Source organism: Uloborus diversus, chromosome 1 (assembly GCF_026930045.1).
Source record: "Uloborus diversus isolate 005 chromosome 1, Udiv.v.3.1, whole genome shotgun sequence".
Classification (NCBI taxonomy): Eukaryota; Metazoa; Arthropoda; class Arachnida; order Araneae; family Uloboridae; genus Uloborus; species Uloborus diversus.
The window spans coordinates 176,753,345-176,781,120 of record NC_072731.1 but is presented as its reverse complement, the minus strand read 5'-3'; the positions used below and the strand labels follow the sequence as shown (position 1 = coordinate 176,781,120).

Genomic DNA, 27,776 nt, shown 5'->3' with positions numbered 1-27,776 from the left:
GAAGATAAAAGTTCATAGTGTACATCCTCAGTCAGTTCATAATAGCAAGGGTACCCACCCCCTCTAAGAGCAAGAGCCCCCCCCCCTCAAATAAAAAAATACCTGTCAAAATACCCCCCTAAAAATTTCAATGGTGCAGTCTGCGCTATGAACCCCCCTGATAATAGTAATACCCATTATGCTAAATGGGGATTGACTCGAGCATCGTGGGGACCTATTAGATTTTGTAGTTTAGATGATAAGAAGAAGACAACGTAATATAGTCGACCTCGCTTATAGCAAGCAAGAAGGAACTGTGGAAAACCTCACAAAAACTCATATACACTTGCTTTGTCAGTCTTTATTTCTGTGCAGTGTTACCAGGGCCATTGCTTGGTCAAAAAAGAAGGGGGGGGGGATGTATGCGTTTGGCGGCCCATTAATTATTTCAAAAGCATGTTCCAATATCCAGAGAGAGAGAGAGAGAGAAGATTTAGCCTCTGGGGTTTAGCAGGGGTAGTCATCTTATCAGACCTTAGTACTAACAATAAAAATTGAATTGTGAGGACAATATTCAGTCCAAGGGCGGATACAGGATTTCATTTTAAGGGTGGTCATGCTCAAGAATGTAGTCTTAGGTACTACAATTTTCTTGAACCTAGGTTTCTTTATGTGACAACAAAACCACAAAATCGGCCATTGGTTGGTTGAAAACTTAATTAATTTTAACTATTATAAACTAAATACTCTTTTTATTATTAATTAAACTTAATTAATAATAATTCAATACATTAAAATGACCTAGTTAAGTTGTATTATAACGAGTAAAGACCAGTATTCACACTAGCCAACACAATACAATAAAGGAATACTATGAAAATCTAATAAAAATTAAATGTTTTATGAACATGTTACATTTAGATCCTAGTGATTAAGGTATCCGACTGCGTTCGAAGACATTTTTTTGAAAAATAACTTGGACACTTTTTTAAATGTTATTTTTTAACTACATATGTTTCAAAACTATGAAAAAAATGTAAAAACAAGCTTTTAAAATATTATTTTTTTAAAAAATGGACAAATTTGAAGAAAAATAGCGAGAAAACGTGTCTTACGCTAACAGCTATGGACAAAATTTGGTTCTAATCACACACAAACCCTTGTAGTAATACATTTGTATGACATTAATGTGTGTTTTGCTCTAAGAGTTTTATGTTATTTTTTTTTAAAGTACTGAAATATAGCCGAACAAAGTTCCTATACTGGTATTTTTTGCGGAAACAAACGCCTTTGTTTAAACTTATCCGCATGAAAATATTACTTAAAAATGAAATTAAGCTTAGCTTTTAGAGGAAAACATCAAGCATATTACAAAGAACTATCTCAGAAAATTTCACATCAATATTCGAATAACTTTTTGAGATATCATTGTTACAGTAGACAGCTTTCTTCAAAAATATCGTTCTTCAGAAAACGCGTTTAAATGCAACTTCCGTTCTGGAATTCAGTGTAAGACTCTGTAATAATACAGCTATAACTCCAGTTGTAATTCACGTAGAGTAAAAACTAAGACAATTTTGGAAAGCTAATGAATCAGACTACAAAATGAAATCATAAAAACTATTACGAATATTTCATCGAAAATGTCGATTTTAACGCAGTCGGACTCGACACAAGGCACACATCCATCCCGTATGCAGAAAAATACTATAAACTTAAATAAATAATAGTAAAAAATGTGACGGAAATCTTCTTTAAAATTAAATATTTTATGAATATAATTCAGGGCTTGATGAATACTCACTGATTTTTTTCAGTTGTTGAAAAATCAGGCGAACGAAGACATCACAGTCTCAGAGTCTGATATAAGAACTCCGGATACGTTTCCATCGGTTTTGGGTTCAAACTTTTCAAAAAAGACAACAATGTTTCGTCACCCAAACGCTTCATTATTTTTGTTACAAACTGTCCTTTTTCTAACAAACGCGTCTTTTTTTTTAGTAGTTTCCGTCGGATACAATGGGCTAATTTCCGGAAACCCTCGTGTAACGAGGTTTTGGGCTAACACGATACTAAAATTTTACATTTCTTGCCCGACGCTAAGTCCACAACACTGATTTAAACAAACTATTTACAGCTCATTCAAAAATAAACTCAGCATGAACAAAAATGGAACTATCTAAAAATAACAACATAAAAGAATAATCTACAGAGACTTTACATAAAAAAAAATTGACATATTCCGTCAACTATCGGCAATAAGGTTTGTTCTATAAAAAGCAATTCGGCGGCAGATACTTCTCTTTATTATACTGGCGCCTGAAGGCAGCTGTCACAAAGAAGACACTGTCTCAAGCAGAGCAATTTTACTGCCTACATATAAATACAGAGGTCTGACCAGAGGATATTTGAGTCCGTTAACGGACCCTTCACAAAAATCTGATCAACCAAAACGGACCTTTCACAAAATTCTGATAAACAAGACTAGTCAACCCGTGGGGAACTCCGCACTGTTCTTCGAATGGTTTCATAAGGCATTTTGCTCTTTAAAAATTTCAAAGAAAGAATATTATGAAGAAACACTGAAAAAAGTAAACGGAAAAAAGTAAGCGCACAAGAGAAGGCATGTAATTTGAAGACATCAGTAACAAAACCTCGTTAAATACAACGTTGTGATAATTTGATCATCGCTCCCCTTTTGGTTGTACGTATTTTCAATGCAAATATAAATATCATTAAAAGTGGCTGAGTGACGTGAAAAATGAGTAATTTTGCATGTGAAAAAACAGGTTGTGGCAAATACAGTCCTGCCCATGCGAGCATCTGACGGAAAAAAAAAGAAACATTAAAGAGATATTTAGGGGCACGGATTCGAACTGGCGCCATTCTGATTAACAGTACGAAGCTCCAACAAACCTAGCAACTGTGCCTGCCGTTCTTTTCGAATGCTATTCATTGAAGGAAAGCGTAATAAAGCACAGTAAAAAAGTTTTTCGCCGAAAAAAATATAAGATCATGCGTCTATGTTTTGTCATTAGCCAGCATGATACGATTTAAAATTATTTGTAGAACATGGAATTTGATTAAAGAATGAGGAAGATCTCACGTAGCGATTAAAACAAACATTCTAGAGAAGTAATAAATTCGGTTGAAAAAATAAGTGTTTTTATTTTTGAATATTCAACAATTTCCCATAGCAGGCTTCTTTAACCTGTACGGCTTAAAAGCCCGCACTTGTTTTTCTTTTAATCGAACACTTAAAATTCAAAACCAAAACCAGCTGGACTGAGTCGGTTTTTAAGTGTAATTTTTCGAACGTAGACAAAAAGTTTTTTTTTTTTCAGCCGAAAGCAGAGGAGTAGAAAATGATTTCTTACTAATGAAGTTGATAATAATTTTAATGTTTTATATCATATTCGAATAAATAAGTAAAGATTTACTGGTTGAAACTCGTAGTTTTAATTTGGCGTAGTATTTTTTCATTTGTACAAAAGTTCGAACACTGCTATTAGAAAAATCTACATTTCAGCATACAATGAAAATGTTTTTCTGCACAAAAAGGATTCCCTTGAGGTATATCTAATACTTTTTTTTATGCTTACATTATGCTCAGTGGTCTGGACGGAGTCAAAGCTTGAAAAAAAAAGGGAAGAACACCCTTCGATTAGCAGTCAACTTATCTGAATGATAACTGTAGCCTGCATAAAGGAGTCGAGACACCAAATAGCATTCCCACTGCATTTATTTTATTACGTGTGTTATCTGTTGTATGTTATGAGTACATGTAATGCGTAATATTACTGTAAATTTGCAATTATGTCGGATAGCTCGAACTGGCCCAAAGTTCAGACAGTTTATAGCCGAACGCTCTACCGAAAAAAAAAACACAGGTAATTTTTTTTTTCTTGCCGAGAAGTGTTTTTATTTTTGAAATTTTTTTTTTACAATTTGTTATCACAGGCTGTTTGAACCGGTATAACTTAGATGGCAGCACATGTTCATCATTTAACAGCACGGTTAAAATACAAAATAATTTGAACTAAGTTCTTTTTTACGCGTAGCCTTTCAAATGTAGTAAAAATGTGATACGCTATTTGTTTTTTTTGAAAAAAGAAGAAAAAAATATATATATTACCCTTTAAATTGAGGTAGTATTTTTTTTATTTGTACAAAGAGTCAAAAACTCATTAGAAAAATCTATATTTCAACATACGATTTATTATATTTTACTGAACAAAAAACAATTCCAATGTAGTCTGAAATCTTAAACCTGATACTTATATTTTCGCTTACATTATGCTTTAATTTTCTTCCCGGAGCCAAAGCTTAAAAAAAAAAAAAAAAAAACCTTAAAATTGAGTATCAATTTAGCTTTGTGTTGCATCAAGTTCTCATAACAGCTATTAGCGTTTCTACCTCATGTATTCCCTCATATTTGTTATTCATTGTTCATGTAATGCGCGATATTTTTCTAATTTTTTGATGCAGATTGTCCGGACGTGGGCCCAAACACGCATTCTCCTGGTTACCAGTCGAACGCTCTGCCGATCAAGCTATTCAGCTCTGTCGGTAACAGTGCAAGTTAAAGTTATAAATTTTACCAAAAACCTCATTCTGGTTCTTTAAAACAGGTTTTTTTTGCCCGAAAAAACAATTTTTAGACCGTGGGTCTATTTTTCGTGAGTAGCCTGCACAATAAGCTTTAAAATAAGGTGTAAATCAAAAAAATCGATCAAGAATTGAGGAAAATCTCGCGTAGAAACCAAAAACAGGCTACAGAAATAATATATAAAGATCGGATCTTTCACAAATTGTTTATTGAAAGAGCAAATCTGAAAGTCAAATAAATGTAATGCTTCTTGTTTGTTTTTTGGAAAGAAATTAACAGCTGAAAATAAGTTTGGTTTTAAATTATTTTTTTTGTTTTATCGCAGCTAATTTAGCTAATTAGCAGCGGTGTTGTTAACTTTTATGGTGATGCTTAGCTGTTATTTTGGGAGAAAATTATATGGGTTTGATTTTTCCATGCTAACAAGGATGATTAACTTTAAATAAACAGTTTTAATTACCTTTTTTTTTCTTTAGATGCCTACTTTTGAAGAATGCAATCTTTTAACATCTGATATGAGAATCATATTTTGTTCTTTTTTCAAGCTAACGTTGTCGCTGTATTTTGGATGCAAATAAATGAAAAGTCTCTTTATTTTTGTTAGAACTCTCATTTCAAGATTTTAAAGCAAAATTCCATTTTCTTTTATGAGTCAAAAATTTAAATGCTGAATCGATAGTTTATTTATTTATTTATTTTATTTTATTTATTTATTTATTTATTTTTTTTTTTTGCTTCAACTGTGTACACAGATATTAATTAAATGTTTATCATAGGGCTCTAAAATGCAATTTTGAAATATTTCTTTTACAAGCGGTTTTTATTATTTTGATACCCCTTCACTTTGAGAATTGCGATCTCTTTGCATCCACTATGGGAGTCCGATTTTTCGAATTTTTGATGTTTAGTATGCTTTGTTAAGAGGTAAACAAATAAAATCTCTTTTTATTTTTGTTAAAATCAGGGAATTCATAAGTTTTAAATGAAATTCTGTGCTTTTAAGAGTGTCTTGGGTCAAAAAGTTAAATGCTGAACCCTTGTCTGAATTTTATTTATTTATTTTTTGTTACAATTATTTTAAATACTGTACAGAAATATTTCTAGTATAATTTAACATAATGTAGAATGGTAGATAAATATGAGAGAGTTTGAATTAGTTTTGATAGTGACTGATAATGGGGAGGAGGGTTCTGTGGGCTTTCCCCCGGGAAAAATTTGAAAATTGTAGTTCGAAAAATGCAGTTTTATACGATCTATGGTGATATTAAGGGGAAGAGATATGAAGAGTTTTTTTTTTTTTTTTTTGAAATACAAACCCCGAAATTTTTTGCAATTGAAGCCTTAAAAACATATTTATAGGCTCTTTTGTTAATATGAAGTTTACCACAGTTTCAAAGCTCCGAAAACATAATTTAATCCAACCTTCAATGAAAGAGGGGGAAGGGAGTTTTGATAGAGTTTGCGCATAGAAATGTTTTTTAATTGAAGCACTAAAAGCGAGATTTAAGACGTTTTTCCATGATGTTGGTGAAAGAGAGAGGGGAGGGGAGGCATTCTCTTGAAAAATTTTCAATTTGTTGAAAACGCAGTTCTAAAAGATTTTTGGCAGTGTTAATGGGTGGAGAGATTCAGAGTCCTTCCCTGGCAAATTTTCAAAATTGAAATTCAATGAATGCAATCATAGCCGATGTTCAATACTGTTAGAGAGGAAAGGGGGGGGGGGGAGATCTCCCACGAAAAAACTTCAAAGAAACTTCTGCTGAACACCAAAACCCATTGAGCATGTTAAGAGTGGTGAACATTGAAATTCTTTACATTTGTTGTTACTTTCATTGTGATTTTTCTGCATCTGCTTTAGGTTGAGTTACAGCTATATTGATCCTCGAAAGTACGAGGAAGGGAGAGATGGGGCACATTGGACTGGTCTCAATTATTTTTTGCTATTGTTTTTATTTTATTTTATGACCAACAAATAGCACCTATGGTTCTATAAATCCTATAATGAAATCACATGGTACAGTTATATTAGACAAATTTTATTCCAGAAAGTGTTATTTCAGTAGTCCTGAGTATTTTTCAAAAACTGTAACTTTATATTTTTTTTATGCGAGAGGATTGCGAGAAAAAAATTGAGCTCCTTTCATAAAGTAAGTTTTTTTAGTTCATAATTATTGGCAATTTTTTTAGTTTTTGTCAAAAAGAAAAAAAATACATTACTTTTTCAGACCTAGAGCATAGGGTAAGTTGGTTAACTCTTTGTGGGTATCTTTGGACTGGACCAATCTACCCCACATAATTTAAAAAAAAAATTTCTGGTAAATCTTAACAATTATAACAATATTCTAAGTGTTTGATTATTATTCATTCATTTCATTTCATGTTATGCTTGTTTCGAAATAATAAGTATAATAACTTAGGGCCAAAAAAAAAAAAAAAAAACGATATATATTTTAATTATTTAATAAAGATTTATTTCATGTCTGCACTTTTTTACTATTTATATTTTCAAATATACAGTGTAACTTCGATTTAACAATTGTCAAAGGACTGGAAAAAGTAATCGTTAAATCAAGGAGCATACATATTTAATGCTGTCAATTCCAGACCAGTGAAATGTATCATTAAATTGAAGAAATCATTAAATCGTGTATCATTGAATGGAAGTTATACTGTAGTTGTAAACTTTTGCAGAGAATTTTTTTCTAAGAATAAAATATGTAATAAATGCTATAAAAAAGTTCTTGTTTGAAACATAATTTTTTTGCCAAACAAGCATTCTCCATATAACAAAATAAAACAAATAATTGATTAAAAGATTAAAAATGTATACTTATACTTAAGATTATCTAATTTCATTTTTTATATTCGATTTTAAAACACAAAAATATACTAATCTTATTATACTTTTTCTTTGAAATATATGGTATAACAGAATTATTTTCCTTTTGGATTTATTTCATTCAATGCAATGAAGAAATAAAGAACTTTTGTAACTATGCATAAAAGTAACATATTGTCGCCTCAGAGCAACAATAAGATATCTTAGGTGTTATTTCTGGGATTAGATATCTTACTGTTGTTCTGAGGCGACGGTATGACTTATTATTCTTCCAAAACCCAACTTCCAAAGCTCAAAAACAAGTTTCGTACTTCCTTAAAAAACCCTTAATTTCATCAAGCAAAATTAGGGTCCCTAAAAAACCCTTAAAAAGTCCTCATTTTTCTGAAAATTTCCTTAATTTTTTGAAAACTATATTAAGTTTGGTCCTCTTTTTCTTCCTTTTTTCTATTTTCCTCCCTCAAATCTTCATCCTCTGCAATAACTGCTGAAAACGTATCTTTGAGAAACATGCCAACGATGTCAAACACGTGTTTCGCCCAAAATTGCATGCTTTGTTTGAGATTTCAATCTTTTTGCATCCTGCAAATATTTCAATCATTTTTACTGTTGGAAGGTTTTTTCACCATATGCTGCTTTATATCTACTTAGTTTATTCATTATTTCAATAATATTTTTATTTCTTGAATTTATTTTAGAAAAAATGCATGTCAGCCAAAAAATAAATGTGGTCCAACTCCCACAGTCTCGGATTGTATTGAAACTTGAATTACTTTTTTTTATGTCTTTAAGAAAGCGTTCAAAATACTTAAGGCATATCTCTAATGGTTTTGGCTTTACAAACTGTAAAATTTTTTGGAATTTCATGATTAAATGAAGTAACTTCAAGTTGTTCTTCTGATCTTGAAATAGTATTATGAAGTTTTTTAAACCAAATTTTGAGTCTCAATCAAAGGAAAAAGGATTACAGATTATTTATGCTTGTATTTTTTTTTCTTTAATTCTTGCTGTGAAAAGTATGTCGTGCCACACGTATAGAAGACTCAAATTTTTCACTGTGTCGCAAATTTTTACTTTACAAACAAACCTAATTCTAAAATTTACGTTCTCATTTTCAATACCTTAAATTCAAATGTCTTTAATTGAAGAAAGATGTTTTTCTCTCTTAAAAAAAAAAAAAGAGAAATTGATATAATTGAGTAATGCAGCCAATATTGAACTCTGGCTCCCTCAACCCGAAATTCAAAGACTAAGGGGTTAGAAATTGCTGTCCGTCTTTTGAAATTTAAATTTGTATAAAAATAAACAAACTTGTAAAGAATGGTGCAATGCAGCAAATTTGTACAAAATGGGATGTTAGTAAGAATATAGAAATTAGTAAAACATCCTACTGGTCCTTCAGACCAGTCAACATGTATATGTACTGGTTTGTAGACAACATCACTGGTCCGCTTTAAATTTAACAATAATATGTTTGCACCTAAAACAATTTGCACTTTATGATTACATTTATTACGTTAAAAATATAACTGTTTTATTTTCAACTAATTTGTTTGGCATTAAATAAAACACTAAATTGTGATTATTAGAGACATAAATATAGATACATGAAAGTTCAAAATTACTGTATTGTGAACTAAGTTCAAAGTGGTAAACTAACAATGGGGGGGGGGGGGGGAATAAAAGAGTAAAACATTCTTCTACTGATGAGAATTTTTTAGCATATTTATTGTTTGGGAATAAAACATTCAAATCTGGTGTCTTAAACAATTAAATGTAGTTTAAAAACCAATTTCATTAAGCAAACCTTAAAATTGACTACCGAAAATTTGAGAATTTAATTTGACTATTTTTACTTAGTTTCAGGCGTAATAAATAGCCAAACATCGGCTATTCAGCTAATGCTTTTGAATTTCTTCTACCCAATCGTGATCAGAAATAGCTAGCTTTTGGTGGTCAAGCCACCAACAACCAAGTTTCACTGGCCTGGGACTAGTGGACCAGCAGTAATTTCTAACACTGTAATAACAAACAAAAAGCAATGATAACAAAACCATAGTTTACATATCTTGAAAAAAAGAGATTTTAGTTATTTTCCTTCAATTTGCCTCTCACTCCAATCAAGTATGCTGAAAAAACTAAAAAAATAATGCTTTAACAGGAATGCCCACCCAGGGGAGTGTCATGGCACAGACTGCGGCAGTGAAAATTTTAGGGAGGGGGGTGTTTTGAGGGGCATTTTTCTCTTTTATTTGTGGGTGTGTCTGTGATATTGGGGGGGGGGGGTGCACCTGGATTTAGTATGCAAATAACTTTCTTTAGCTATCCCCATTTTCCTGATCTTTTTTATGACTGAAATTTGAGAAATAAATACTATGCATTTTGAACAATATGTGCCATGTATTAATTACTATTTATATTGTATTAATTACTACCCAATTATTTCAAACATTATTAACAGGGAAAAAATTTCATATTACCTTTGAAACTAGTAAATTAGCCATTTGTTGAATTTTGGAATGTCATGAACTCCAGGGGCTATTTTGATCTCATCCTTTTTCTGCATGATTTTAAAAAGGCTCCCCCCCCCTTGATTTCCTCCTTTTTGCTCTCTGACCACTTTCATCCCTGAGATATATGAAATTTTAAAATATAATTCACTGATAATGGCGCATCATAGTCGATTGCGCCTCTCCCTACATTTTGGAAACATTGGAGTTCTTTAAAAATTTTGAGAGTCCTTAAAAAGTCTTTAATTTTTACTTTTAAAAATGAGTATGTACACTGAAAAAGTAGCACTTTTATATTCCCAGGTATCATTTAACACATCTTTTGCTAAATTTAATCTTCATTCATTTTCTCATGAATATTCAATAATTGATTTTTAAATCAATTTAGTATGTTATATTGATCTTTAAACTTTGTTTTTCACTCAACACCCAAAAGAGAATAAGGTAGTTACAATATTTGATAGTATTTATCGCTAAAGTTATAACAGATGTTGTTTACGTTATGCGGTTCAATGTACCCCACCAGGCCGACCAAGGTACCTCACCCGTGGTGCACGTTGGTCCACTTTACAAGGTTCCGTAAAAAAAATTAATCAATTCAACATTTTCAAAAAAATCTGTGGGGTTGAGATATGTTTAGTGAAGTTTATTGTAGAAAATCGAACTGCTCATTAAATGTTTTGATGAAATAAAAAAGCGGACCAACACGTCCCACCTCCCCCTATAGATAGAGCAAAGAAATTCATTGCACAAAAATCTATTAGACTTACACTATTTTTCGACTGCTCCCATGATTTTCCAAGCATTTGTCATAGTGTGGTACAGGTTTTTGTAAATCTATTCGTAGAAAGCTCCCGCCTGTGTAGTCAAGCCATGGGATAACATGTTCTCTGAACTCATCATTGATGTGCCATCGACCGCCTAGGAAAGACTTTCGATGCCGAAACAAATCAAAGTTTCTGCGAACGAGGTTGGGCAGTTCAGAGAATGTTCAAAAACCCATGTCCCAGCCAAAGCCCTGTAAGAGTCCTCATGGTTGACTACACAAGCAGCAACTTTCTACTAATAGGTATACGAAAACGTGTACCATGCTATGACAAATGCTTGGAAAATCACAAGAGCAATGTCGAAAAATAGGGTAAGGGTGGTAAACTTTTGTTCAATAAATTTCTTTGCTCTATCTGTACTTGTTTTTTTTTAACTTTCAAAACGGTATTAACTTTAAAACCATTCCTCGTAAGTTTTGCAGAAGTCATAACAATGCCATCAAAAAGTATATAATTTTAAAATGATTCTCTGCTCCAATTTTTTTTCCTTAAGGCTGTCATAACCTGTCTCAGGATTTATGACACATTGCCAACTTTTCCAATTAATCTAAAAATGCTAAAGAAAACTTTTTAAAAAAGATGTGCTGAGATGCATGACAGTAGAAATGTTACCCCACCCAAAAATGTTTATAGCTTTAAGCGGCTTTTTGCTTGAAAAAGCGAGTAATGGTCTCATAAACTTATTATTTCAACCAAGTATTTCTGAATTCCTCATTAAATCCGGGTGCTTGTTGAATTAGGGATAAAAACCTCACTAGTCCAGAACTTGTAAATTTATCTTAGAAATGATTTTAAAATGAAGTTTTCAGTACACAAAGATCTACATCTTACTTGAAGTTGACTCAAACCCCATAAGTATATCATTTGTCAGAGGCAGAGCTGCTGTGTCAGAGGGAAAACGACAGAATCCCCTGGAATTGTAAAGTCCCCAACTCCTTTACCCGAAAATTAATCTAACTCTGTCAGGGTTGGCTTTCTGCCGGCAGAAACTAGTTTTTGCCGTGCCAGTGGCAGAAACTGGTTATAACCGGTAAAAACCGGCAGAAACTGGCAAAAACTTAAAATCATCTTTAATTACTTAAGTGATTGCTAAATGATATTCATTTAAGTAAACTAAAAAATTAAGCTTCATTTCATCATTTAAAAAAATAAAATCCTATGCTAATGCAATTGATTTAGTTCGAGAAGGGAACTTTTCAATTGCAGATGCTCGTAATGTTTGGATTAATCTAACAAAGGACGAAAAATCATATAGGTGCTCAGGAAAGAGGAGCGACATACAAAATTAAAAGGCATTTCTAAATTTTAATTTGATCACTCATATGCTTCATCTAAATTGTTTGTGATTGAAATTATCACGTGCTTCAAGAAGAAAATGCCAGAATTTTACTTGCCAATAAATATTAAGATAGATTTTGTACCTAATGTCACAGTTTTGCAAAAAAAAAATGGGCCCTATTTCTCGAAACTTATTTTTCCAGTTAAATTTCTCTCACTACCCCAGTTACTACATGGTAGACCAATTAAAAAAATATATACAATCGATGAAAAATTCATGAACATTGCTTGTTCCTTCATGCATTGCCTGCTAGCTCTTCTGTTGAAAGAATATTCTAAAGTTTCTCATTTGTACATATTAGATTGAGAAACTGTTTAGATTTTAGAAACCACCTTGACTAAGAAGCAACTGCAGGGTTCAAACAATGTAACTTTTGATTTTAAATTGTGGTAATATCTTAATTAAACTGGGCTTTGGTTAATAATTATTTTTTCCATGCACTTCCTATTGCACGTCAATAATTTAAATTTTTTTTCATTTTGTGAGTTTTTGCCAGTTTCTGCCGCAAATGTGGCAAAAAGTGGTTTTTGCCATGCCGGTTTCTACCAGTGGTTTTAACCACCTCGGCAGAAACTTGCCAGCCCTGAACTCTGTAGCTATGGCAGATATGCAGACTCCAACTCCTCGGACCTTAAAACATCTGATTCACTTTATTTCCAAAATCAGGTTGACTCTGCAGCCCTATTTGTAGGCTAGACCTTTATATAGCATCATTCTAATAAAATTTGTAGCCTTCTTCTCCCTTTTCTGTATTATTTATGCTTACGCAAACTTTTTTTTCTTCTATTCTATGTAGCAAACTGTTTCTACTAAGTAAAATTTGAACCATTTTGGGTATTTTTTTAAAAATAATTTTATTGAACACTTCACTTTAAGTTACATCAAACAATATTTGATGAGATCACAATTGCATTAGAATAGGAACATAAAAAAAATGACTCAATTTGTTATAAAATTCTTAAATACTTTGGCAACACATGGAAAAATGTCCTTTATTTGTTTAAAGATAAAATGGAATGTAAAACGTTGACACTTTTTCAATGCCTAGTAAAATTTTGAATCAAACGCGCGTAAAGTTAAGTAGTCTGAATTACATATTTGGAGATTTTAAACTGACCAAAATAATCAAAATAAAAACACTGGAAGAGTATAAACAGTATACATACATTTTTTAAGTTAAAAAACTCTTTAAGTATCAAATTACTTTGTATGTAAATTTCAACTTTCTCAATATTTTTAAGTAGTACTTTATTGCAAATTGATTTGTTGGTATCTTCAAAATATATGTAAAAGTTTTAGAAAGATATATTAGGTGTTCAAAGTTCGATGTTTTTGCAATTTTCAACAATTTAACCTCCTTAATATTATAGAGAATATCACAGTTATCTATTTGAAATACATCTTATTATGGGTTTCTTTATTATTAATTGTAAAATAGATTTAGGCACTTGTAAATACTGATTATATTGCTTAGCGTATTGATGTCAAGATCAACATAGTCATGCAACAAATTACTTACAAAATATTTCCTTTACTTTAAATAAATTCAGGACTAAGATAAACACTAAACAAATTATTCCTTTTTTGTGTATGAGAGTGTTACGTTCTGACAATTGATTAATCCAACAAAAAGCCAATATCCAAGTACAAAAATCCTAATATGCCACATTACATGTTGCATAATAAAACATTGAGTAATTTATTTTGTTTAGTGTGTTTTTCTTTAAACATATAAATATCAGCGTTAGTAGCTCACCAGAAGATTTTGTTTTTAGAAATCTCTTTTATAGAATGCATTGCATAAAAACTTGATTTTCCAATGAAAACAATATAAAGCCTGTTTATAGCAAACAATCAGTATAAAATTTAAGAAGCGTAAAATATATATCAATGTAGCAAATAACTTCGTAGCTTATGAAAAAAAAGTTTGTTCATAAATAAAATAGATTCTTCCCAATTGCCTACCTTTGCATGAAGTCTTGGGAGTATCATGCATTACTTCATGGTATGGAAGTAGCTTTCACTCATCCCCAGTTGCCTGGGTGAAAGACATTGCCCTAACGGCTGCCCTCACAATTATAACGTACTGCAACAGGTATAGATCTCTCAAGCTCAACCAAGAAAATTTTTCCAGTATTTGGTATTTAATATTATAAATCCGATTTCAAGTTGAAATGAAGTGAATTATCTTTTGAAATATAGTATAGGTTTTATTATTACTACTAATAATAGGACAGAAAATATTTCAAGGTGAAGATGTCCATTAAAAATTTTTTTTATTAATGATAATGCTTTTAAAACGAGTGATAAAAAATCAATTAGAAACATCCCTCTCCCCTTCAAGTTTGCATTTTGAAAGCACTATATCATGTATGTAACATTTTCACTTGAAATATAATACTTTGATTTAAAATAACAATTGACATAAAATTAACATAGCAAATATTAAGAGTTTTAACTTTGATAAATACAATAACATCTTACAATATAATACTTATTTGTACATGTCAATAATATACATATATATATATATATATACTTTGAGGTGTTTATACAGGGTGTTCCGTTTCAACCTGCAGGGCCTTCATTTTCGTAATAGTTAGTCCTAGATGTATACTTTCAATTGCAAAAATGTTTAAAATCAGATGCAGAGTTAAGATATTGAAAGTTTGAAGCAAAAATAAAAATGAGTCAAAAAATACAAAATTTATTTTTTTATACTGGCCCTAGGTTCCCTAACTAATATTTAGAGAAATAATCTCCGTTGAAAACTATTACTAACACAAAAAACGTGACATTTGTGTGACCAAAACTCTAAGAGCTCTTCCAATTTAAAGTTTTAGGTGACCATACATAAAATGAGATTGGAACTTATCACCCTTTTAGAAGAATGGCAGGTTGTCAAATTAAAAAAGCAATTGTATTTTTCATTGCTATTCAAAATTTTTTGCCAATGTTATACCGTTATACGCAAAAAAACATTACAAAACCTCGAATAATTTGTATATCACTCTATGCACACATGTAATTTTAAACACTTGTTAACCACTATATTTCCCCCCAAAAGGTGTTATTGAGGGCGAGAGAAAAAAGGTGTGTCACAAAACGCTGCGTTTTATATCTCGGTGAATATTGGTCGTACTAATTTCAAACTTTGTGTTGGAATTATTTTTCAATGGTGATTATTTACCTAAATATAAACTAGGGGACCTGGGGCCCATATAAAAAGTTAAATTTTGTATTTTTTGACTCATTTTTATTTTCACTTCAAACTTTCAATTTCTTAATCCTGCATCTGATTTTGAACATTTTTGCAATTGGAAGTATACATCTAACAGTTGTGAAAATCAAGGCAGGTTAAAACGGAACACCCTGTATATTAACTACATTGTTATATGAATTAATAAATATAGTTAGTACGATATACATATAAAAAGCAGTACATTTTTTATTCAAAGTACAAAATTAAAACTGCTTTCCAAAATTAAGGATATTTTTTTTTTCAAGTCTTGAACATTTTATTAATATGATTTTTTATTTAAAATACAAAAAAATAACTGCTTTTCTAAATTAACAATTTTTTCTAAAAAAAAACCTTGACATTCCATTGATTACCTTTTTCTTATGGCTTAAATCATTATAAATATGTATATTAAGTACCTACTAACATCCGTTTTAGAAAAATGAAATGGCTGATAAATTTAAATGAATACAATGATAATATGCACAAAACACAACATTTACAAGAATATAAAATTTAATTAAAAAAAAAACCCTCTTTCATAACCTCGTTTTAAAGTAAGAATAGTTGTGTTATGATATTGAAATGCTCGATAAAGAGCAAATGATGAAATAAATGCAGTTTGCAAAATATACATAAAAGTAATTAAATTACTAAAATTACATTTGAATAAAATTTATTTCTTAAAACAACTTTTGATGCATGTGTTTTTTGGAAAGTTTAACATTCCCTTCAATTTCATATTTTAAACATGCATAATAAGTAACAGTTTTCCAAACTTCAATAAAAATCTCATGCAACAGAAGGTCTTCAATTAGCTTTGTATTTTGACTAACAAAACTCAAAAGTGTTACCCGTAAACTACGGAATATTTAACTACCACAAAGATAATTTAAAAACATTGGTTACAAATTCAACTATTTCTGCATCCATATTCTGATAGTTTTCAAACAAGTCTTTTTAGAGCTTGGCTTGAAGTGAATGTACTTTAGGTTTTTTGAGGAATTCTTCCCACCATGGTGCACGATCCAAAGCCCCTGGAGTTTGAACTATGACATCATATAAGTTTTTATAAACCTGCAAAATTAAAAACAGAGTTCTATATGTTAAGAGTAATACAATTTCGTACTATGTTTCTTTTACTGCATGCATAACCTAATAATAATACAACCCCCCAAAAAATGGCTGAAGTTCCTAGATTTTGGTAAAACTTTGATTGATAAACACGAAGTATTTTGAGAAATATTGTTTAAATAAATGAATTGAAATGATAAGCAAAGAGAATATTTTACAGTACAGTCAATCCTCATAATAGGGAGCATGCACTATGTCGCAAAATATGATCAAGTTGGTGGTATTTCATAGATTTGATGATGGTGATGCCAAAAATCAACATTAAAATTTAAAACAATCATTCACTTAAGCATGAGGAGGAATTAGAAAAGGCGGTTTTTGTAAACAATGTCACGTGACTGAAAACGCACAGCCATTGGGCCACGTCATAAAACACAATTCTTCCTCTGCTGCGCTACCGCTATGCAACAGTCAATGTTCATTTTCCCATCACATTGCTTTTGCTATCGCTATAATCAGGGTTCGAAAGTGGATGTCATTTCATTTTTTTGCTTTTTTTAGCGTTTTTCCCGTCTTAGTGAATTTTTCAAAGACGTCTACAGCACTTTTTCGCTTTTTTAAAAACATTTTCAAACATCATAATCTTATCTATGAGCTAAAAGTTTTCATCTCCGATTTTTGAGACAGAGGCGTAGCTAGACCCGACTTTCGGGGGCGGGGGGGGCGGGGGGGTTTCTTCTTATATATATATATATATATATATGTGTGTGTGTGTTTGTGTGTAAATTTTTTTAGTATTAAAAAAAATAAGAGGGAGGTGAATTTTACATACTTTGGAATGGCGTGCCCCAATTCCGATACTTGTGTCAAACAAAACAAAAGCAAAGAATTTTTTATTTTTTTAATGTTATGGAAAATTCAACTTTTTTTCTTTTCCCTCCATTTAATTTAAAGTGAAATTTTCTAGCAACGTCTTGTCAAAACCAGTCTATCCAAATCAGGGGGAAATCAAACATCTGATGAGCGTGTTCCGTTCATTTCAATGTGACTGCTTAATTTAGAGGCTAACACACATCTACAAAAGCTGGGATCCCTAAAAGCTAATAGATACTTCCATTTCCGCCTGTAAACTGGATGTTTGACTTTCAATCTCATCGGTGTTCAGACTATAAAGATATTATATTTATGAATATATATCTAGAAAGATATTTATTTTTAATTTTATTAGCTGCTTTAGAATTTACATAAATATCTATTTGAGAGAGCAACAGCAATTTTCGGTTATTATAAACAGTAGTCTTTTATTTTCTACTTTTTAAACCGAACCAAGCTAATAGAAATAATCTAGATTCATCTCGTTTTTAAACATTTATTCATGTAATGCTATGCAGTTTTTCTTTTGAATTAAAATAAAATTACCTTCAGAAGGGTCTGATGGGACTAACGCTGCTTTGCAGACTGTACTTCGTTTTCTTCAGACGACGTTAACTTTCTCTTTTTAGAGCACTCCTTTTCTTCATTTTAATTTTTTTCTTTGAGTTGGAAAAAGCTTGTTATCGGTCTTGTTCTTTTCATTATGCAGCAACTTTCACTTAGAATGTACTACTTTAAACAGACTGTACGTTTCCAAAAGAAAATTTCAATGGTGCCGTCTGCTCCATGACCCCTTCCTCCCCCCCCCCCAGGTGAGCACCCTTGTGTTACCATGATACTTGAAGCTGTTCAGATTAAATTTTTCTTTACAACTGAAAGCCCTTCAGTAAAGTTGTGAAAATATTTCATAACTAAATATGATCATAATCATTAAATCCATACTTACTTGCCCATCTGATCGCCCAAGAGCTGAGTTGAGAATAAAATCTGGAGGTGCAATTACGTCAATAAGTGACACTGCATCGTCTTTCAATTCAGTACATAGTCTTAAGACAGCTTTCTTGATAAGTGTACTATGGTAGTTTTTGTTACAATAGCCTCCTGTAAAATAAAAGTATGGTGCATTAATAATACAGTTGGTTCTCTGTGTAACAACTTTTTCTATTTAAAGATGACTTTTCAGGGCCTAGGACCAGGGTTGCCAGAATTAAGAACAGAAAATACGGGACAGGCTTCTAGTAGTGAAGGTGGGATGGGGGGGGGGGGAGTATTTTTCAGGCATCTATTCATGATAAATCTGAAAAATTCAATTGCAACAAAGCATTAAACCTCACAAAATGTCGCTTATCAAAGTATAAAAGTTGTTTTCATTGTGATTGACGATGCATGCGCAGAGATATATTTCTAAAATTAGTCAATGAGCAAAGAAGCAACCATTCCGTTCCTTATGGTCTGCCGCCAAAACAAAAACATACAAACCAAATCAAAAGGAAAATAATTTTTGCATTTGGTGCCATATAATTTTCTTATTGCTCATTATTTCCCATTTTTTTCTCTTTTACTTTATTTTTTCCCCCTTAAAATAATGTCTCGTGCTGTAAAATATTGTTATCAGCTAGAAGACGGGACTTTAGCCATGTCGTATGGAAGTTCCCCGGGACGTGGGACAATTTTTCAAAAAAAACAGGATTGTTTCTTGAAATCTGTGACATCTGGCAACCCTGCCTAGGACTTAAAAAAATCTATCAGGGTGGCAACAGGAATTGTGAAAAAAAGTTCCCTGAATTTTCCCCGATTTCCCTGATTCACCAAATTTCCCTGATTTACATTACCAATAATAATGGTTTTCTTTCTTTGCTCTACTTTAAATCCATTGCATGTTTGTATAAAATGCAGTATTTTAAACGTTTTAAGTTGTGTAAAGTTGTTGAACTAAAGATATATTTTAAAAAGATGCTACTTTTTTAATAAAATCAGGCATGAAAGTTTTCCGCGTCTTCGCGGAATTCCGCTTTTTTGAAAGCTCTCCGCGCTGTTTCTGAGATCGATGCAAATCCGTCAAGAACTCGTGAGTGGAAATGTGTGTGGGGGGGGGGGGGGGGGGGGGTCTGAGACGTAAGACGATCTCTAACTTCCGTGTATCGCGGAGCCACCGCGGTAATCTCCTAGCGATAAGAGCAGCTCACGTACAGAGCAAAGGCGGGGTCAAGGTAGGCAGGGTTACTTTCGTGCGGTCCAATGACGATCTTCTCCCGTCGCGCATTTTCAAAAGGGGAAAAAGGCTTGCGTTTGTTTATACCGGCTGAGGTCGGCAAAGTCTCGAAGGCGATAGTAGTCTAGCAAAAGCGTCCATTCAAATCAAGGCCGTATCCAGAAATTTTTTCGAGAGGGGCCCGGATTAGCACATTGCCCTAACACACACACACACATATAGTATATATAGACACACCAAAGGCATAAAAATGTTAACATAGAAGACTTTTTGTCTGTATTTTTAATGATTGTTTACTGTTGTTATTTTAATTTCTTATTATTTTTCTTATTCACCTTGTAGTGGTAAGGATAACAGTAGAGTGTCCCTTTAAGTCGGATGTAGAAGATCCATAATTTCAGGGGGTCAGGGGGTTTTTTCCCCGAGAAATTTTCAAAAAAAAAAACTGTATTTTGAGGCCTTATATTAGGTAATTGAGACTACAAAAATATGAAAAAAAAAAAAGGCAAACAAAGTCTTTTAAAAGATATACATTCTTTTGCAAATTAAGATCAAACAAAATAAAAATTGCTTGCTCTACAAATCATGGAACTTAATGGACAGAGAGGAAAAACGAGAGAGGAGAAAAGAGAAGCACTTCGTCATCTGTTCATATCAGCTTTTAGTGAAGTTTGTTTTTAATCACTCCCCCTACCCCAGTTTTTTTTTTCATTAAATGCCCTACAGTATGAAAATTGTACAAAATAGTTTAAAAGAAATGGTGTAGACATTCAGAAAATAAGAACGGAAGAGTAATATTCCGGTCATTTGGACAATTCATACTTTTTTTTTCTTGATAAAATACAAAATTGAAGAACTTTTCAAGGAATTTCAAAATTTAAATAATTTTCAAAGACTCTCGAACAGTTGAAATTATTTGAAGCTCTTTATTTACACTTTTCCGAAGTTGATTGCACAGTCTTACAAAATGATTATAACTTTGTAAGACACACCCGTTTTAAGTTAAAAATAAATGCAACGAAATATTTCTCGAAACAAACTTTTTTTTCAATCACAAGTACTGTCTAATCTTGAAAGCCGTGACTAGCACCGTTGAACGGTTCTATTTTAAAAAGGGGTGACAGCTTGTTGAAGAGAATAATGCACCATGGTAGCATTTCTCTTAAAAAAAAAAAAAAAAGCATCAACTTGAACCAACATTTCTAATAAACGAATCCAACGGAAAAAAAAAAAATCCCCCTCACATTCGTTATCTTTCTTATCAATATCTCCCCTATTTTGATCAAATCAGAAGCGACCTGACACATGCGCAAATTTGAGGAAGGTTGCGGTTTAAAATGTCAAACAGTAATGCAGAAAATGAAAGAGAGTAGAGTAAGTGTTATTTTTTTCCTCATACTAAAGGTATTAACAGTATGCAGTAGAAGCAAGAAAAAAAAAAGCAATAACAAAAGAACTTCCATGATACTGAATTCGGCATTAAATAAATGCAAGACAAGAAACATATCAGTCACAAAAATGATCTTGAAAATTATGCTACAAAAACGCAAGAATCGTGATTTTTGCATTTTTTACTCAGGATGTATCAAGGAGCTGAATTTGGCACATCTTGGTAACAAGATACTCGCCTAATCAGAAACTAGAGGCCCAGTCTTTGGGGAGTCCCCGGCTCGAAATCAGTACAGTGTAAGTTTTATAAGAGTTTTAGGGGGAGGAGGGCAGGGTCGTGCACAGAGGGGAGAAGGGACACCTGTTGGCCCAGGCCCGAGCTTAAATGGGGCCCAATATTTTTAAACCTAGGGTTGAAAATATGGGTAAACAATATGGAGGGGGCCCAAAAAAAAGCATTTGTGACAGCCCCGAAATTTCTGTGCACGCCTCTGGAGGAAGAAGTGCACAGAAGTCAGTTCGGTCGACATGAAAAGTCTACCAAACTGACAAAGGGCCTGCCTTAACCCTGGACTGCCCTGAATTGAATTGGGAAAGAGAGCAGGAAGTCCTAATTAAAGGTCTAAATTTCAAGTGTGCCTTGCAGCTAATGAGAACAAGAACTCCTTTTTCTGTATTTTTTCAAAATATTATAAATTTTGAATAGTAGCAAAATTAATTTTAAAAAAAACTTTGTCATTTTAATTTAGGAATTAAAAAAAATTACATTAGGAATTAAAAAAAAAACCTTTTGTTTTACGGTACAAAACATTTCGGGTTTCGGGGGGGGGGGGCGTCAGGCCCCCCCTCTGGATACGGCCCTGATTCAAATAAATAACTGTAACTTGTACTTTCAGTGCGATGTTGTGATTGTTTAGCTTATGTTGGTGTACATTCACGTGGGATTAATTATTCGTTTTCGTTCATAAAGTGAAGCTGTAACGAGCATGTGCCTTTATCCATCATCATGAATATCTTAACAGTTAATGAAGAGCATAAAGCGCGTGAAATAGATGGTGGTGAGAAGAATAAATTTAAACTTTCTTGGTTGGAAAATAAATTTAAGATAAAATTAAAAGATGAAGAATATGAAGTTACTGTGAAGGAGTGCATACAAAAGATCAATGTTAGCGGCAAAGCGAAATGCGAACTGTGCCAAGATTTAATCTATTATGGAAAAGGTGGGTATTCTGCAATTAGCAGTCACATCCAGACCAAAAAACATTGTGAAAAAGAGGGTCTAAAAAGAAAGAATTTTGTTTTGCCCTCTTCATTTTTTGTTGAGCCTCAATCTCAAGACACAGCAGTTTCTTGTCCAAATATACCTCTCTATGACAGAGTTAGCAGTTTAGAAGGTATGTTGCTAGGAGTCCTGGCTGAGAATAATCTTCCATTTACTATTGCTCCTGTGCTGATTGATTTAAGTAAAGCAATGGCATCAGACAAGAAAGCATTGTCACACTTAACGATGTCACGCACCACAGCTTCATATAAAATGCGACTTGGCATGGGAAAAACCTGTTATGAAGAGACAATGGGAAATTTGAAAAAAAAAAAAAAATGTTCCTTAAATATAGATGAAGCAACAAGCAACAATCGTATGAGAGTGTTATGCATTTTAGCGAGCTATTTTTCTCCGGAGTACAATAAGGTTGTACTTGACCATTTGGTCTCCTTAAGCGTATCAAGGGTGACTGCTGAACAGTTGTACAGTAAAACCTGTGAAGTTGACCACCCTTGTAAGTTGACCACCTGTCTAAGTTGAACACTATTTTCAGGCACAGAATTAGATCTATATCATATAATTCAACCTCTATAAGTTGACCACCTGTTTAAGTTGACCACTAAAATAGTGCACCGCAAGTGGTCAACTTACACAGGTTTCACTGTACAAAGAAATTGTTCATACATTCAGCAAAAATGAGATACCCTTTCAAAATTTAGTCTCTATATTAATGGATTCTTGCAAAGTGATGAGAGGTTCGAAGTCTGGCTTAGAAACGCGAATCCGAAATGAAAAGGCACCTCATTTGCTGGACAAAGATGGAGATTCGTGTCATCATATACATAATGCCACGAAGCATTTTTCCAAGCCATTTTGTGGCTTTGTAGAAGAATATTTTAGAGATGTTTATAATGATTTCCACTGGTCTGCAGACATGAGGGAAAAATTTGACGAAATTTGCTTCATTTTTAATGTTAAATGTACAAAAATTGAGAACATGGTCCCTCATCGATGGCTTTCAATGTATGATGTTACACTTAGTAATTTGCTAATATTTGACTGTTTAACAGTTTTTACTTTCTTCTATATCTAATATATAGAAGAAAGTATTGGATTCGTGCAAATTTTCGAATTTCGAATTTTGACGGATTCGAACGTTTTGAGGTGTGCTGAGTCCATTTCGACCATTTTTGGAAAATGTCTGTCTGTCTGTGTGTGTGTGTATGTGTGTGTGTGTGTATGTATGTGTGTCACGTCTGTGTGTGACCAGTTTTTTGTGGCTGCTCTACAACAAAAACTACTGCATGAAATCGAACGAAATTTAGTACACATATGTGCCCCTATGTGAACTTGTGCCCATTAGATTTTGGCGCGAATTCCTCCAAGGGGGGTGGAGCAATGGGACGTTTTTCGAGTTACGCGTGCTTGCTATTCCTCAGGAAGTAACTGGCGGAATCAAACAAAATTTGGTCCATATGTTGGTATTAACAGGAACAGGTGCTGATTCAATTTTGGTGTCAATAACTCAAACGGGGGTTGAGCTATAGAACGTTTCTTGTCGTCAATTGTGACTGCTGTATCTCAAGAAATAATGAACGGAATGAAAGAAAAATTTATCGGCAAGTAGCCCTTAGTGGGTATAAGAACTGATTTTATTTTTGTGTCAACAGCTAAAAAGGGGGGGGTAGCGCAATCACCCGTTCTTTTTTTCCATTTTGAGTGCCCTATCTCAAGAAGTAATGCTACGTTCTGGTTGAAATTTGGAATATATGTGAATCCATTTGTAAACAGGCTTTGGCTCAATTTTGACGCCAATCGCTCCAAGAGGTGTTGATTTTTTTTTTTTGCGAATAAAAATATTTTTATTAATGCAACAATAAGAAAGATAAATCGTAATAGATTGTCGTCTGCTTATTTCTCGTGATTTTAATTGTATGGAAATGATAGGAAATATTATCTCAATGATTTAAAATTTTTAACTGTTGCCATCTTATGTTTGTTAACAAATAAAATATTTGTAATTAATTCAAGCAAGGCTTTTAAAATCACTTTCAATTTTCGTTCTTTGCTTTGCTTTTGCAATAATTCAGACATTGGGATGGTCGTCAAGTTTTTGCATGTGTAATTTTGTTTTTGTTGGGAATATTGCTTCCTCGTCAAGCATGGGGAGGGATCAGAAAAAAAAAAGAAAAATATAGAAGAAAGTTTTGTGATGGCCACAACATACTAGTTTATTTATTATGGGTTCCTAAGTAGAAGTGATAAGAAATTAAATATTTGTATCAGTGTTTACAAACAAAATAATGTCAGTGACCAAGGAAGGAAGGAAATAAAAGAAATTTTTAAGTACTTGAACAGTAAGCAGTTAACTGTTGATGGTAGGAAGAGAAAAGATAGGATAATTCAAAAACTGTTCTACTGTAGAAGGAAACTGCAGCTGATTCTGCATTTTTATGCCTCGGTGCTCCCAGTTCTAAAGAGGCATGTCTGTCTCTTTAAAATGAAAGAGCCATTAATACACAAACTTTATGATGAGCAACAGCAACTTTTTCATGAATTCTTGTCACTTTCTGTAAAAACCTGAATTTTTGCAAGACAAAAAAGTGCAAGATATCAAGTTAGAGGATGACGTTCTGCTACCTGATACTCAAATGTATTTGGGAAAAAACACATTGTGTATCGTTGACAAATCTAAAGTCAATGATGCAGAAGTTCAAGAATTTCTGAAAAATGCTAAGGCAGCATTTGTTAGTTGTGGAAAATATATGCAAAAAACTTTGCCCTTAGTAAGTTCTTTGCTGAAATGTATGTCAGCCATCGATCCCACTGCCAGAGGTCATCACACGACATTAGCAAGACTGAAAAGGCTTCCAACATTTATAACAAATGTTTTGAATGAGAAAGAGATGACACTATATGGATTAGAAGTTCATACATATCAAATTGCTAACAACTTGCCCTCTCCTATTGAAAATGAAAATCCAGTGAGAATTGATGTATGGTGGGCACATGTTTTTAAAACTGGAAGATTTCCAAATTTATCAAAAATAGTGAGAGCTATTTTCAGCTGTTTCCATGGTCCCCAAGTGAAAGTGCGTTCAGTGCAATGAACAACATATTGGATCAGGAATGTGGCCACATTGGGACTTTATCTGCTATTCAGACTGTTCGCTACAAGCTGTTAAAAAGTGAAAAATCTGCTGTTGATTATTTTAAACGGCAGAATCCTTTGCAATCTCCTGTACAGAGTTCATTATGCAAGAATTTAAGGAGTTCCTATCAATTGTACAAAACGGAATTAGAGGATAAAAGGAAAGAAAAGGAAGCCAAAGCTGAAAACTTGAAGATATTGAAAAGTGCAGCTATAGCTAAACAAAAAGCAATTGAATCCATGAAGGTTGCTGAAAAAAAATTAAAGTTAGCTCGTAAGAGGAAGTTAGAGCAGATGGCAGCCCAGATTACAAAGAAAAAAAGAAGGAGAGAACAATAAATTGTCCCTAATTTTATGAATTTTCACAAGTATCATTTATCTCGTCCATCATTATTTATTGGTTGTTTTTCATATTCAAGAATTTTTGTCTTCATTAAGTGTTTTTTTTATTCTAAAGATTTTCTTTCTGCAACACAAGGGAAAAACTCATATGGAAACTTAGTGTGTTTTATGACTATAATATATTCAAGATGTTTAGCAAATTTTTCTTTACATAAATTATGAAATAATCATTAATCAATTATTCTCAAACCCAAAGACTTCGTTCTAATTGAGGAATATTTCTGGAAATAAAAGTAAGCATTTTTTTTTGTCTTATTGGATTTATATTTACACAAGTAATTTTGTAAATGCATTTATTGATGTCTGTATGCTTATTTTTTATAGTATGTGTGTTCGGTGTGATATTTTTAGTGTTCGCGAAAAGTTCAGCTTTTTTTGTCAGCTGGCACTTTCATGCCTGTAAAATGGTTAAAAAAAAACATATCAAGTCAATTTTTTTAGGGAAAAAACCCTACAAAACAGTATATTAAGTTTTTCTACATGGAAAGATTAGAGAAAATTAAAAAAAAAAAAACTTAACTTCCAGAAACCACTTAGCATAAGAATTTTAAGAAACTATTAAAATTACTCTTAAAAAACATATGCGTATTTATGATAGTTCAAAATAATTTCAATTACTTTTTAGTTCTAAGTTTTCAAACAGTATAATAATTGTTGCAAGAATAACAAGTAATAGTGAAAGAATAGAAATAATGTAGTTATTCTTATATAACTAATTGACATATTTATGCAAAACAGATGAAACCATTTGACATCCATTCATACGGAGCTTTTCTCTAATCAAGAACATAGGTTTTAATGAATGAATACAGCATTTTAACAATGGAAAAATAAAGATATTTACTTAAGTACACAGGTTAACTCTATTTCAAATGATTTCAGGATGTAATGGAAAAAAAAAATCTTAGATTGCTTTTGTAACAAACAACTTTGAAATGCAGGGGGAAAAAAGCAAAAAAAAAGCAATTAGTTAATTTCAAAATATATAAAAGAAGAATACAACTCGGTTATAAAATTAAAGAATCACTTAAGTCTGAAGAAAAGAAAACTTTTATGATCTGCGGTGACAACAAATAGGGGTCATTCCATATCAAATCAACCAATAAAAAATAAATTTTGAAGGTCAATGTTTTGGATTGTTATGATTTTTTGTCTGTTTGTTATACTTACCTCCAGGATGAAAAAATTGAAGTTTCAAATTTTTTCAACAATTCTTTGCAAAGTTATACATTTTTTTAATTTTGGAGGAATCCGAAATTTTGCATTGATTAAAATCTTAAAAGGGCTATCATTAGAGTACTATTTGACTTAGAAGTCTACAATTGGTGCTGTTTTGTTTAGTCTTTTATAAGGTTTTCAAAAATATATAATAGTCCAGTTGCTAAAAAAATATTTTTTTAATTTTTTTATTAAAAAAGTTTTTTTTAATTTGTAAAAATTCAAAATCGAAATTTTTAATTTTCTTGAAAAAAATATATGTTACTTAGCCTTTTGTTAGCAACATTTATTCCAAATTTCAAGATGGCTTTCTTTTGGTATCATGCAGAAATTTTTTTTTTCCTCTTTCAACAGTGCTTTAATGGGTCATTCCATGTCAAATCAACTAATAAAAAATAAATTTTTAAGGTCAATGTTTTAGAATGTAATGATTTTTTATCTGTCTATGATACACACCTCCATGATGACAAATCTGAAGTTTCAAATTATTTCAACAATTCTTTCCAAAGTTATAAATTTTTTTAACTCTGGAAGCATCTTAAATTTTACATTGTTTAGTAATCTTTAAAAGGCTATTATTAGAGACGTACCGAGTATCACTTTGGCCGAGTACCGAGTACTCGGCCTTTCACTACTCGGCCGAGTACTGAGTTACCGAGTACTCGGCCAATTATGTTTTAAGTACCAATTATGTTTTAAGAAGAACCACGGACACACATGTGATGAATTTTGAACTTATTGGAATAGTAGTATAGACCTCCTTGTCTATATAATATATATCTTCTTTAAGCAACATAAATTCAAAATTTCATGATGGCATTTTTGTGGTATCATGGAGAAAAAAAAAAT

At 32.2% G+C, this 27,776-nt stretch overlaps 1 protein-coding gene across 1 annotated transcript in view; it reads right to left on the bottom strand.

Annotated features, from left to right (window-relative positions):
• Positions 1 to 15,967: 15,967 nt before the first annotated feature.
• LOC129223280 (peroxisomal acyl-coenzyme A oxidase 3-like) overlaps positions 15,968 to 27,776 on the bottom strand; it is a 62,426-nt gene continuing 50,617 nt past the window's right edge. The window contains exons 15-16 of the mRNA XM_054857849.1: positions 18,238 to 18,392; positions 15,968 to 16,421 (exon numbers count right to left, since the gene is read on the bottom strand). Of these exons, the coding sequence (XP_054713824.1) occupies positions 16,305 to 16,421; positions 18,238 to 18,392 (272 nt within the window). The 3' untranslated portion in view covers positions 15,968 to 16,304. The remainder of the gene's footprint in view (positions 16,422 to 18,237; positions 18,393 to 27,776) is intronic.